Source organism: Caenorhabditis briggsae (assembly GCF_000004555.2).
Source record: "Caenorhabditis briggsae complete genome, chrX, whole genome shotgun sequence".
In the NCBI taxonomy this organism is placed as follows: Eukaryota; Metazoa; Nematoda; class Chromadorea; order Rhabditida; family Rhabditidae; genus Caenorhabditis; species Caenorhabditis briggsae.
Genome location: NC_013491.2, coordinates 2,796,961 through 2,811,125, shown reverse-complemented (window position 1 = coordinate 2,811,125; position 14,165 = coordinate 2,796,961). Strand labels below are relative to the sequence as shown.

Here is a 14,165-nt window from a genome sequence, read left to right as displayed (position 1 = left end):
TTAATAGCAGGTGTCCCCCATCCCCGGGCGCCAGTTTGACCCAGCTGTTCAATTTAGTACAATCTGCCGTGCCTTGAGGAACCACGGGTGTAGTCGGATCCTGTCCATTATTCTCGGCTCCCGTCTCGGCCCGGATGTTAGGAAAAAAAATGTTCTGTCTTTCAAAATTATTTTTGGGGTCAACAAAAAAATGGAGAATTTTTCTGACAAGAAAAACATTTTTTCAAGATATGATGGTCCATAAAAAATAGTTCTTTCACAAAAAAATTTAAAAAAATTTCCGAAATTTCAACATTTTTTTCAAATTTGGAGAACCCGGGCCGGGCCCTGAAAATCCTCGGCCCGGCCCGGCCCGCGGGCCGGGCTCTGATTTTGCAAGTATGGAATATAGCTGTAAACCTAGACATTGAAGGAAGACAGATGTTTTAACTACAGTAATCTTCCCCCTACAATCATTCAGATTGATTTTGCTGGAATTTAAACCAAGCTGTTTATATGCTCAGATGACTCATATCTTAAATCATTTATATAATTTCAAACTAAAATCCCAAGTTCAATAAGTTGAATCCAAAAGTAACAATTTTGACGATTTCATCTTATCTTCCCAATCAATCAAACCTCTAAAATTGTGGGGAGCTACTCGACTTGATTAGCATAATCAGTTTTTCAGCAAATTTTGCTCATAAAGCTAACATAAAGCTAATTTTGAATTTGGCATAATTTTGTAAAGTTCCTCGATTTCTACATTTTAGTATTTTATTCATCATTTTGTTTCGAATTTTAAGGCATTTAGGAGTTGGTAAAATGCATTTTAGGCGGGTTTGAGCGAATTTTCCAATTCAAAATATTGATTTACACAACCCCTTATTTCAAAAAAATGCACATAAACAAACATGTCATGTGTTATAGTGGTTAGAAGTTGTATATCTATAATTGGTTGACATTTTCACACTCACCACACACCCCAAAAGAAAAACAAGAGCCATTTTCACGCAACACCAACCAATTCGTTTCTTCTATATTCATATCGCTTTATGTTATACAACAACTCCCGTTTTACAGACAAGTGGGAATCTTCTGCGACATCCCTGTCTAAGAAAATCCAGGATATGTCAGCGGAGGACGATTTTGAAGGAGGTGTACCGACCCGATTCCTTGGTTCTTCGCCACCAACGTCAGATCACGTGTACAATGGAAAATCTACTACTCCCAAGTACAACAATAGTCGAATCAGTGAGTGTCTGGACTCTGAATTTTTCCTCCTTAACAATTGTGATAACATTTGGTTATGATTTGTTTAGTGGCGAGTCAGGACGTGCGTTTCCGACATCCCGAGTTGGTCCACATCAAACAATATTTTGAGCCGAAGCCCGAATTGTGTACGGCAATGAAAAGTTGTTGTGATGGTCTCGCATAGATCTCATGTGATTGTGCTAGTTCACTATGTGCCAAGAAAACATTTATAAAAGGGCACGTCTATTCCCCCTCACTTTCATTTTCTAACACCTCTCAGTTCTTTCTAAGCCACTAACACTATCTTTCCAATCTTTCCTATCACCCCCAGCCTCCAATTTCATATTCTAATTCAAAATTTCTGGTTTAGGCGAAGACGAAGGATTCGATTCTCAAGACCGCGACCGTAACTACTCACCGGAAGGCGGCGATTGGTCGTCGAACGGCTCGCCGAGCCATCTTGACAGCTATGGGCCGGATAAGGATTCGGAGGGCGAGTTTCGATCCTTCGTGAGAGACGATCTCAGGCAATATCGGGTAGGTTTTAAAAAGATTGATGGGCCGGAGAAAACAGTGAATCTCATTTGCTAAATGGGATGCACTCCTTTCCGAAGAAAATGGTGCTAGTGACCCTCTTCAAAGAAAAATGGGGGAAGGAATCAAGAAAATGAAATGAGCCTTTTTAGACGAGCGAAATGCGCATCTTGAAAAGAGCGACAGAACAGCTGCTACTCCAGGATATATCCGACGACGAAGATGGTGAGTAAGAGAGAAGCTGGTTTTTACTATCCTGTTGAGCATCCCCTTAGCCACGCCCCCTCCTTTTCTAATTCCCTTTTCGAGATTTAGGTTAGTATGATTGAGCCGCCGAGTGACTACTCGTGCAGAATGATTTAAAGTTTTTGACATTCTCATTAAAATTTCATGCTCTAGTGACGCTAATTAAACAGAAGCTAGCTTTTACATCATTATTTTAAATAGTAGTATTATTATTATATTTTGTACCAGTGTCTACTACAAAATGTATTCCGATCTTCCAGGTAGATAAAAACAAGTCATTTTCTAATTTAAAAAAAACTGATTTTTTAGTTGATTTTCGCCTATTTTGAAGAGTGTAAAGCTTGTTTGTCAAGGTTCTAATCACTTTGAACGTTCTGGAAGGTACAAAACTGATTTCTTCTGAAAATTTCGCATTTACGGGATCTTTTGATTTTTGAAAGAATCCTTTTTTTCGTTCTGTTTTTGTACCAGGGATGTTAGCAATGGTCTTTTCGGATTTTTCGAAAAGTCTAAAATTCCGATTTTCAATGTTTCAGAATTTTGGAATTCGCGGATTTTAAAAAGTGGTAAAAAAGCAAAAAATATGTCGATAGTCAGTTTGAGAATTTTTGCCTGCGTCTTTGACATACCGTAGTCCGAAAGAAATTGCGGAATAGCTATAAAAACCACATAAATCTATGGGAATCTGTGAATACAACTTTTTAATATAGGTGTGTTTTACACCCTCAACAATTTTCAAAGTGAGTAATTAGAAACTTGACCGCCAAGCTCCAGGCTCCTAAAAATGAACAAAAATGATCGAAAATCAGCTGGAGAATCAGCGGAACTGTATTTTTCCGATTTTCCAACACAAATCGTCTTTTTTCCAGAAGTCCAAATGACTCGTCTCGACAAACCATTGGTTTGCATCATCAAACGAGGTGGAGAATCCAAACCGACGGAGACTCCAAATTCTGAAAAATTCGACAAGGATAACAGTGCTCCTGGTCCAGCACCGGCTGCACCAAAGTCCGCTGTGAAAACAGAGGAGAAGAAGGAGAAGAAGGCCAACAAAGAGTCGAAAGGGTCCAAGAAGGATGTTAAGGAAACTAAGGAGGCCAAGAACTTCAAAGAAGCTCTGGAGCTCAATCTTCCCAAATCCAAGGAAACTAAAAAAGAGGCAAAAGCGCCGAAGAAGGCTCCAGCTGTTGTAGTGAAGGCACCCGTGCCAATTCCAACTCCAGCTGCGGATCCGGTTGCTGATGAGGCACCAGCTGTGGAAGAGGAGACTTCAGTTGAGCAAATCATTCTGGCTCCAATTCCATCAGAAAACGTGTGGGCGAAGCGGAAAGAGGAGCGAGAGTCGTTGGAGCGCGAGAAGGTAACTTATTAGTTTAGGTGATTCAATTTATATTTTCATTTGTTTCAGCAGCAGAAGTCTCTCATGCCACGTGTCATGCAACAAGCCATTGAGCAGCACTTCCCGAAGGTTCACGACTCTGCCACAATCAAGGTGAACAAAGAATCGACAAGGAAATCGAGTGATACTGAATTCACTCGAGCTGCGATTCGTGCTCGCAAACAAGCAACATCCAATGATGTTCGACGATTGATTGATACCGATAGCGGTGTGAGGATCATGTTAGCAGCTCGAAATGGAAACCAGGAGAACAATGGTGCAGAGGATCGGCCGCATCAGCATGGCAAAGGAGGCAACCAACACTACAAAAACCAAAATGGAGCTCTGAGAACCAGTCATGCCAATGGAAAGTTGTCGGAGAGAGAACGGAAGGATTCTCATCGCAGTAATGTGTCTTCTCAAGTGAGTTTTAAAAAGTATTAAGGGATGTACTCGAGCTGGGATGGGAATTTATTCATTTTTGAGGTTTTTCAGAGGTTTTTCATGAAACAAAAATTTCATCAAAATCGTTACAAGAAGGTATTTGACAGAGCATGACGCGAAATTTAGTTTTTAAAATAATAATCATAATAATAATTTAACTTTTGTTTTGGACAGATAGCTAATTCTTCAATTCTTTGAGTAACAGTTTTTTTTCCTCTAATTGGGTTCAGAATGTTTCTCACAAAACCTTAAAAATCGATTTCCAGCATTCCGAGGACAACCGAAGAATGGCAAATGGTCATGCCAAGAAGTGCGAAGATGTGACAAATGTCAACGTGGCAAATTGGGCGGACGAAATGGAGAATGATGGATTCCAAGAAGTTGGAAAGAAGAAGAAAGTGAAGTTGCTTGAGAAGCAAGCTGCCAAATCCCGAGCTAAGGATCAAGGAGGAAAAGGGAAGGCCAAGGATCCCAAACAAGGTTCTCGTCTTTTTGTTCCAAAAGCTTTGCGTAAAGGTGAGATATTACATTTAAAAAGATTGAATGCCTTGTTTTTTGACGTTTCAGAAGCTGACCATCTTCCAGCCAACGGACTTTTGAGCCCACAAAGTTTGGAAGTTAAGGAAAAACTTGCTGCCGCGAAGGTGACTGAGAAGTGCGACACGGCAACTGCTGCTAAAAAAGCTGCTGACGCTGCTAAGAAGTCGGATGAGTTGTGGGATTCTGCAGCGGATGCTCCGAAGAAACCGGCTCCAAAAGAGTCTGCCAAGGCTGCTTCAAAGAATGCTCCCAACACTTCTCCAAAGGATTCTTTAAAAGAGAAGGAAACCTCAAAACCGTCTGGACCAAAGAAATTGGAGAGCACCAGCCACGTAGAGTTTCCCAAACCAATCGGTGGAACTGATGTGGATATTGCTGGCTACGATTTCTCTTTTGATCCGGATTTCAATACCAATTCCATCCCTTCGGATCCAGTGGAGACCCAGAAAGTGCTCAGCGAAGCCACTGGTGATAAGCAGATCAAAACGGTTCCTACTGATGTGAAAAAGCCGCTAAGCCATCCAGGAGCACCAAAAGGACATCCAGAGAATGAGATGTTCCAAAACCGACCAAACAATAATAATAATAACAACAACGTTAGCATGGCACCATTCTCCAACCACTACTCATCGTTTCAACCACTCTTCAACAACGGAGATGCCACCCATCTCAATCCTAACGCCCCATCTCCGCCAATAAGCTATCTCAACATGATGAACTTCAACAATATGAAACAACGACCAGCGTTCCTTGAAAATGGTCTGCTTGGACGGATACCAAACCCGCCGGCTGCAGCAGCTGCCGCTGCTGCTGCACATCAACGGCTGTGGAATGGTGGACACTTTGACTTGAACTCGCTTGCAGGAAGCCCGCAAGCTAATTATAGTTCGAATGGATCCTATGGATTCTTCAATAATTGTCCAGCGCCTAATGAGGTATGTAGAACATCCTTCAAGACTTTACTCAAATAGTATTCATTCCAGAAATCGTGCATGCCACCACGACCACTATTTGGCGGACTGCAAAATGGAATGCCAAACGGCATGGGCAACGATCAAATGCCCTTCTTTGATCGGGCGCCACTACCACCAGCAAATCTGGCAGTGGGCAGTCAAAGACAGGGTCATATGTTCAACGGGAATATGGCTCGTCAACAGCAACAGCAGCAGCAATCGTCGGTGCAGTCTCATTCAATGAATGGAATGAAGAATTCGAATGGGCAGTTTGCGCCTCAAAACTTCGCTCCACAACAAATGATGAGGTTTGTTCTACCCTGATATCTTGAATTTTATGATGAATATTTTTCAGATTGCCACCTTCCAATGGAGGATCTCATCAAGATGGTGGACCATTTGTATTCCGCGGACCTGTCACCCGACCACCAGGTTTGCCAGCACCACCAAGCGGTCCATCACTAGACATGATGTGGCCAAACACCAACAATTACCAATTTGGCAATGCTGGACATTCCAATGGTAACTGGAATGGTGGACAAGCGGCTGGACCGCATCGTCAGAATGGCTACAATCAACGGGTAAGTGTTTTATTCAGTTTTAGTACAAACCATACTTGTGGAATCCTGGGTAGCTAACTTTTAAATAATAATTTTTCAAATATCCCATAGAAAATTACATTGCTCAAATTTTAAAAATTCTGAACAGGGATGTTAGCAGCTGCCTTTTCTAAATTTCCCGGAATGTCGACAATTTCGATTTTGAAAATTTCGGAATTTTGGATTTTCTGGATCTCAGAATAACTTTTTTCAAGTTTTTAAATTTTCGAATTTCCGGAATTTTGCAATATTCAGATCTATTAATTCCGGTTCTCAAATTTCGGAATTCTGGAAATTCGGAGCCTCAGAATAATCCAATATTAAAAATTTCGGATTTCCGGAATTTCGCAATTATTAGATTTTTAAACTTCGGATTTTTGGAATTTTGTAAACTCAGAAACATCCAATTTCAAAAATTTCGGAATTCCGAACTTTCGCAATATTTAGATTTTCAAAACCTCGTAAATTTGTAATTACGGAGTCTCAGAAAAATCTATTTTCAAAATTTCGGTTAACTGGACTTTTGCCATATTCAGATTTTCAAATTATGGGAGTTTCGGAAATTCGGAATCTCAGAAAAATCCCATTTTGAAAATTTTGGAATTTTGGAATTTCGCAATATTCTGATATCAAAGTTCTCGGAGTTTTGCAATATTCCGATATTAATATTTTCGAAATTTCGGATTTTTTTTAAAATTCAAATTTTAAACTAGAAATTCCATTTTTGCCATAAAAAACGCCAAAACTGGTTGAAATTTTTAGAAAGGTTTCGATAGCTCAAAAAAATATTAAAGAGGATTCCGTTCGAGACCCCCAAGCAAATTTTCCGCGTGCGACTTTGGTATACTGTAGTCTGAAAATCCCGAATTCCAAAAAAAAGCTTCCGAAAAATTCCGAACAAAATTTTATTCCGAAAAATCTATCGAAAATATTTCGACTGGATTTTCATCCCGAAAATGGTTGGAACTTTCGGAATTTTTGGAATTTCTTCCGAATTATGTTCTGAACATCTCTGGTGACAAGTATAAGCGCAGTCTCAACAACTACAATTTTTTAATTTTTCGTTTTTTTTCAGCAACTTCGCGACAATCAACAAATGAACAACCGTATGCGACCAACACCAGTTCAAGGCAATCGGCAGTGATGAATTGTGTATTCGACTCTCCTAAAAATTCTCTTTTTTCTGTATTCGTATTCGTCCTAATTCACTATTCGCTGTACTCTAATTATTCCCTAAATTCTCATCCCTCTTTCTCACTCTCACACCATCTCTAATTGAAAGTTTTATTTTCAAACGCTGGCTTCAACCTGTGTCCCTATTTTTTTTCTCTCAACTGTCATTAACGTCTTCTTTAAAAACTCTGTCTCTCATGTTGTTCGAGTAATTTGTATGAAATCGCATTCCTTACATGAAAAAAAGCACAATAAAAAGTTTTACAGCATGAAAAAAAATTGTTTTAAATGGAAAATTTGTAAAAAATCGAAAACTTCATCAAAATTATATCAAAATTCATTTCATCGAAATTTACAAAAACCGAGCAATGACTTTGCTCTTCAATAAAACTCTTCAAACAGAAGAATTTAAAAATAAATTAAATAATTGAACAATTAACAAAGTTTGCAACTCTTCCCACAGAACTTGAGCTTCTGTCGAGTCGTGTACAATGAACTCTCACAGAATCCCTCAGCAGCCCATTCCTCACAATCCGATCGTCGATCCCTGCAGTCGTGAATCTCACTTGGAGTCTGAAAAAAAATTTCACTTGGATTTTGATTAAAAATGGTCCATGACTAACAATGTTCACCAAATGACATCTAGCACAAGTTTTGGCGCAGTTATTAGTCATAAACTGTCGGTATCCTTTGCGATCGCAAAGATGTGAGAGGCATCCGGTGAGGGTGTCGGTACAGTTGATTTGAGGAGTCAGAATGCAACATTGACCTTCTACACATCCATGACCTTCTGGACATTTGTTAGCGATGCATTCTAAAATTGAAAATATTGTAATTTTGAGGAAAAAATTCTAAGTTTCGTACCTCCGATTGGTGCACCCACTGGACAAACAAAGTGTGGTTCTGTGACTTCTTCAACAATAGGAGTCTGAGTTTCCTGTTCTGTTATCTCCTCTTCAGTGGTTGTTGTGATCTCTTCAGTTGTTGTTGTTGGAGCCTCTGTTGTGGTAGTTGTAGTTGTTCTTGCAGTTGTTTTTGGGCGTTTTGATCTAGAAATTCCTTACTCTTGCCTAATCAGATAGCTTCTAATAGGTTAGGACCACTCACTTAACCCTTTTAGATTTCCTCTTATACTCTGTTGTACTTGGTGGCTCTGAAGTAGTTGTTGTGGTAGTCGTAGTGGTCGAAGTGGTGCTCTGCTCCTCTTCCTCCTCGAGCTCCGAATCCTCCTCATCAACAATTTCCTTCTGATAAATTTCAACTTGTTTTTCCAAACAACAATTCTCGCTCACGTCCGGAGCAAACGTTGAGTTACGCTCAGTTTCAGACTCTTCCTCGCTCTCCTTCATTTTCTTCTTCGCCTCGTTCTCGGACTCCTCGTCGGGTGCTACTGTAATCAAACTGATTGGCGATGACTTCATGGGAACTTCTTCCTCTTTTCGTGCTGAAATATGGAGATTCATCTTCTTATGGTGGTTATTGTTCACTTACATTTTGAAGACCACTTTTTGAGACCAACGTATTGAGCATCTAGAATATTTGTCAAACTTAAAAATGAACCAAGGACTTATTTTTCAACTTACCACAACAAAGTCCAGCGCTACACTGATAACCAAGAGGGCAAGAGTTTGAGATACACTCTCCGATGGATTTTCCACCATTGGGACAAGCTGGGTAATCAGTGGTCTCTTCGTTTTCAGTTTCAACTATGTCCAAAGGGTTGGTGGAGCTAGATTTTTTATTTTTACCTGGAAAATTGAGATTAAATTAGGATATTTCGAAAAAGACCTACAGCAATAAGAGTTGATGCATTCAGAACCAGCAGGGCAGAGACCAACAAGGCAGGCTGAAATGTTCAAAGTTATGATAATTTTGATACACAGTACCGGTCAATAAGATATACAAAACCGCATTTTTAAATGATTTTTGGTCATTTTGAACATTTTCAGGTATCTGTAGCTCGTATGTTAAGTTTCCGATCACTGTGAAATACACCTAAATAAAAAATTTGGCAGTCACATATTTTTTCAAAAATTCCTAGTTTTTTAGTTATTGGCCGATTCCTGAGCGACACCTCTTTTTTCACGATTTCCGAACACAAACGGGAAAAAAGAAATCTTCTTCAGGAATCTGCAATAAGCTGAAAAACTTGGAACTTTCAAGAAATGCTGTAAACTCAAAGTTTTCAATTCAGGTCTATTCTATAACCTTCAACATTGTCAGAGTGATCCGACACTTGACAGTCGAGCTTCAGACCTGAAGATCAAAGCAGTATTTCTATATTTCCAGTTTTCAATTTTTAAAAACAGATCGCAAGGTTCGAAAATAGGATTTCACATACCTCCAATAGACTGCCTTCTTCCAGGACATACATCAAAAAACCTAGCTGACACTATTACAGTAAAAACGGTGATTAAGTACAGTAACCTCATCTGAAAAATGATTAGAAAGTTATGAAAGATACAACAAAGCTAAGTACAACGGAAAATTCAATCTGACTTATACAGAGAAACCAAAAAGGGTTGACAGAAGAGCGGGATATGTCAAAGAACCACCTATTTATACAGATCCTCCCGACTTTTTGTTAGCTCATGTAAATTAGCTGCGTGAGGAGCAGCAAAATTTGAATACCAGCTGACCTGACAAGAGTTATTGGTCTTTGATGCCAGGAGAGAGTTTCAGTTTCAAAATGACCCTGATGACCAAATAAAGAAGCAATCCCTCGAATAATTAAACAGAAAATGGATGAGTGAGAGAGAGACACTCCTCCCCATACACTCCCCCCCCCCCCCCAATAAACTCATCCCGAATCTTCATGTTGACGAAAGTACTCGAAAGGTGCGAAAAAAGGGGGCTCACGCGTCGTCAGTGTCGCTACAGAAATGTGTTCGGATTTAGGAGCAGAATTGTGAGAGAAGCGATGCGGTGTTACATGTTCAAGTGCGAAAATGTGTGGAAATATGGGTTTTTGAAGCAAACTCGGAAGTTGTCTACTCGCCCCAAAAATAGTGCATAGCTATGAGCAAAGAGAATTGAAACAAAAATTGAAAATCAGGATTGAGCGACGGGAGAAAATAGACCGGTTTTTTGTATGGCAGAAGCACGGGGAGGACAAAGGGCAGGATCTGGTCAGAGCGGCGGAAAATAGATATCCCCCCCCCCCCCTCCCCCCGAGAAGTGATTGAGATATTTGAAGTGGGTATTTTGATGGTCATGATTAGAAATTATCTGATACAGTCATTGTTAATTTCAGGGTGAAAATGCATTTGTTTTTTTTCTGGAAAAGAGTTACTGTAGAGCAGCACAGGAGTTTTCAAAATTTTTCAAACTTGCGAATTTCGAAATTTAAGAAAATCGCATTTCAAATTTTAAAAAACTGGAATTCGTTCTTGACAAATCCTTTTTTTGAAGATAATAAATCACACTAGTGCATAAATCTTGTTCACAAGCACCTTCTGTCCCAACTATTTTTCATGTCCCTCCTGATTTGCATATACGATTAGCAGCACAAATTTGTCCGCAAAATTGATTCGAAGGCGATGAAGACGACAGATGAGGAAAAATCAGTGAAATAGGATGGAGGAGGAGTATCGTGCTCAAGAAATGGTGAGTAATTTTTTTTGTGTGTCCTTGGGTCACTGATTCTATACTTCAATCTAACAGATGGTGTCCCTCAAAAATTTGTTTTATAGTTTCGGAAATTTATTGGAACATTTTGTTTTATTTATTTCACAATGTATCGAAAAAAAAAACCGTAGTCTTAGTCTTGCACTAAAATTTAATGATAAATCGAGAAAAGAATTCAGTAGCGTCTTAGTATTGTTTTCTTAAACTTTCGCGTAAATAATACGTTTTTTGTGAACTACAGTATATTTTTGAACTGAAAAAAAACTGGAATCTGAAAATCTCACAGGCGACGCTGGTACATATTAACGAAACTCCGCCCACAAACATGTAATCAGGTGAAATGGTATCGATTTCAACAAATTTAGTAGGACTTTCTAAGTCAAACTCGGAATTTCTGTTGAAAATGATATGTCTAGCACGTTCATAATCTGTTTTTGCTGAAATTTTGAGGTTTTTGGTGAACATACAAGACAAAAATTAGAAGTGCTAGGGGTTGGGATCATCTTCACGTAAATCGACACAAACGCCGGCTCCCAACTTTTCAGGTTCCATTTTTGAAAATTTCACAGTTCTCAAATAAGCAGGAACATGAAAGATATTGTCGAATTAAAAAAAAGTGACACCTGTGAATTTGAAAACTTTTGCTTTTTTTGATCTACGAAAAAGTGCGGCAAAAACGTAATAGTTCAGAATTTCGGCTCGTTCGAGCTACTTTCACGTTTGAGTTCAGTTTTTTGCTGAAAAATAGATTCTAGGGATACTAGCGATCATTTTAATACCAAGAAATCAAAATTTTGTTCAGAAAATCACACTAAATTCACATAAATAAATGTGTTATCTACAGTATCTGTTTTCGCTCCGCCCCCTCGTAAATCGACGCGAGCGCCGTCTCCGAGATTTTCAGGTGTCACTTTTTTTAATCCGACAATATACAGTATCTCTTAAAAACAAATACAAAAAATATTTTCAAAGTTCATTTTCTCTCACTTTGGCCAGTTCGAGGAGTCTGAAGCTCCTGACAAGTTTCCAATTATTTTGAAAATTTCGGAGTATGTCAGAACACCTAGTCGCGTACCAACAAAACTCTTAAACGTTCCTCTGTCCCTGTTTTAAGTCTATTTGGCTCTATATTTGTCTGTTGACTTTCTGTTTCTGTTCAACATTTTTCTCAACCCTCTTTTTCAAAAAAAAAGTAACATTCCCTTCAAAAAGACACAAACTGTACATCGTTGTCGTTCAGAAGCTTTCCCCTCCTTTTCTTCCAATTTTTGTTTTAGTTAGTGTTCCTGTTAGTCATTCCGACTCGATTCGTCACCCAAAAAAAGTTTCAAAATGAAAAAAAAAAACTGAGTCAAACCACTCCCTCCGCCCACGGAACAGTACTTTCTAGAACATTCTGAAGGTTAGTGATCCAGAAATTATTCCAAAAATAGAACGAATTGTTTGTGTTTGAATTCCAATTGAGTGGTGCTGCCTGCAGAAAATGAGGGCATAATTAGAAAGAGCGATTCCAATTCTCTAGAGACTTTCTGGCTCTTTCTCTCTGTCTTTTTTTTTCCCACTTCCTTCCGTTCCTTGAATGTTTCCAGTCAAATTTATTCCATCTTTTTTTCTTCCAACGATCTCTCTTTCATCTTTTACCCTTTCTCTGTCACATTACATCAAAAACCTATATACAAATCACTAATACTATACCTGGTACTGTATACCGAATACCCTATTATGCATTTCATTGTCCTCTTTTCTCTTTCTCGTTTGATTTTATTAGAGTAGTGTGTGTAGGCAGGGTCAAAAACCGATCGTTCGCTTTTCCGGTCGATTGCATCCCGATTCTGGAATTTTTACAACACTTTTTTTTCTGCCTCCCTCCATCATTATTTCAGAGCGATTTGACCTATTGGTATATTTCCAAAATAAATATATACGGTAGAAAGTTTCCCGCGCGCAGAACCAAACACCAGATAATCGTCTTGTTCCTCCTTCCATTTATTCCATGGGGCCATTCAGTGATAAACTGTTTGGCAACAACACTACTTGTGCTCCCCGAGACATCGTGACCGACCGTACAAATCAGAGCTAATAAACGGTCTAATCCGTTGCTCAAATTTTGCGGCCCGCTTGTCTGTCTTGGAGAAAAATGAACGTTTCTTCTACAACAATGCTGTCATGCTCTTTGGCTTGTTTCTTACACTATCGATCACGCCTAATAGTTCCAACCTTTGCATGCAATTTGTCATTTACCGCTTATTATATCCCGCCTAGCCATTAATTCTTTTCTCTGGAGCACTTTTTGCTTGTTTTCTAGTTTTTAGTTCATTTTTGAGACAGGAAAAAACTTTGAGCAATCATTATAGGAAAATCAGGGATGTTCGGAACAGAATTCAAAATTTCGAAAATTCTCACAATTCTGAAAATTTCTGGAATAAAATTCCAAAAAGAATATTTCCCAAGCTTTTTTTTTGTAATTGAATTCTAATCGGAATTTTTCAAAACTTTTCTCTTGGAATTATGATTTTTGGACTACGGTATGACAAAAGCGCTCGCGAAACATTTTCTTGCAGCTCTCGAATAGAATTCATGTTGATATTTTTTGTTTTATTCCTTTCTGCCAAGCTACACTGGTTCTTGGGGTTTTTGTGATGGGAAAACGGAATGTCAACTTTAAAAATTCCGAAAGTCCGAAATTCCGAAATTTCTAAAATTTCAAATTGGAATATTCCGATATTCCGATATTTCAAATTTTTAAAAATCGGAAAATTCGATAATCCGATCTCGAATCAAAAAAAAATCAAAATTTTCAGAAATTCCAAAATTTTGAAAAGCACAATTTTCAGAAATTCCAAAATTTTGAAAATCACAATATTCGAAATTTCGAAAATTTCAAAATCGGTATTTTCCGAAATTCTGAAATTCCAAAGTTTTGAAAATCGGAATATTCCGAAATTTTTCAATTTTTGATATTCCAAATACTACAAAATTTTGAAAGCTTTAAAAACGGAATATTTAGGTGTTCCAAGTTGAAAAATTTCTACCTAAGATTTTAATTTTAAAATTCCGAAGTTTTCAAAAACGGAATATTCTTTTATTTTGAATTCTGAAATATGGAATATTCCTAAATGTCAAATTTTTCCAAATCGGAATATTCCGAAATTCCGAAATATTGGAAATCGAATTTTCGAAATTTCGAAAAATTCTGAAAAGACCATTTCAAACATCCCTGGTTTCAGTTTTTTCGGAAATCGTGACGATGCTCTTCTAGAACAGGCGGCTCCTTTTTCTTGAACAATTTCGTGTCCCGGCCTCTCATCCACTATTCTCGACATGCGATTGTTAAGAAATTTATGAGTATCTATTCTGTGACTTGTCCTCTCAAATGGACATAAAACTCGAATTGTGCATATGGTACCATGCATATAGAAGGAGCCGCTGCTGTCGCGC

At 38.5% G+C, this 14,165-nt stretch overlaps 2 protein-coding genes across 2 annotated transcripts in view; one reads left to right on the top strand and one right to left on the bottom strand.

The window, feature by feature from the left end:
* Positions 1-7,071, top strand: part of CBG15962 — a gene marked incomplete at both ends in the record, with an annotated part of 11,722 nt that extends 4,651 nt beyond the window's left edge. The window contains 9 exons of the mRNA XM_045238926.1: positions 1,063-1,233; positions 1,604-1,770; positions 1,920-1,992; positions 2,883-3,373; positions 3,422-3,814; positions 4,102-5,310; positions 5,359-5,636; positions 5,684-5,909; positions 7,003-7,071. Coding sequence (XP_045095956.1) covers positions 1,063-1,233; positions 1,604-1,770; positions 1,920-1,992; positions 2,883-3,373; positions 3,422-3,814; positions 4,102-5,310; positions 5,359-5,636; positions 5,684-5,909; positions 7,003-7,071 — 3,077 coding nt within the window. The remainder of the gene's footprint in view (positions 1-1,062; positions 1,234-1,603; positions 1,771-1,919; positions 1,993-2,882; positions 3,374-3,421; positions 3,815-4,101; positions 5,311-5,358; positions 5,637-5,683; positions 5,910-7,002) is intronic.
* A 464-nt stretch (positions 7,072-7,535) lies between these two features.
* Positions 7,536-9,532, bottom strand: CBG15963 (the record flags this gene model as incomplete). Its single annotated transcript, XM_002643314.1, has 9 exons — positions 7,536-7,673; positions 7,724-7,914; positions 7,965-8,149; positions 8,208-8,347; positions 8,393-8,544; positions 8,592-8,630; positions 8,684-8,848; positions 8,893-8,946; positions 9,442-9,532. The coding sequence occupies 9 exons, from the start codon at positions 9,530-9,532 to the stop codon at positions 7,536-7,538; spliced, it is 1,155 nt and encodes a 384-aa protein (XP_002643360.1).
* Positions 9,533-14,165: the final 4,633 nt, after the last annotated feature.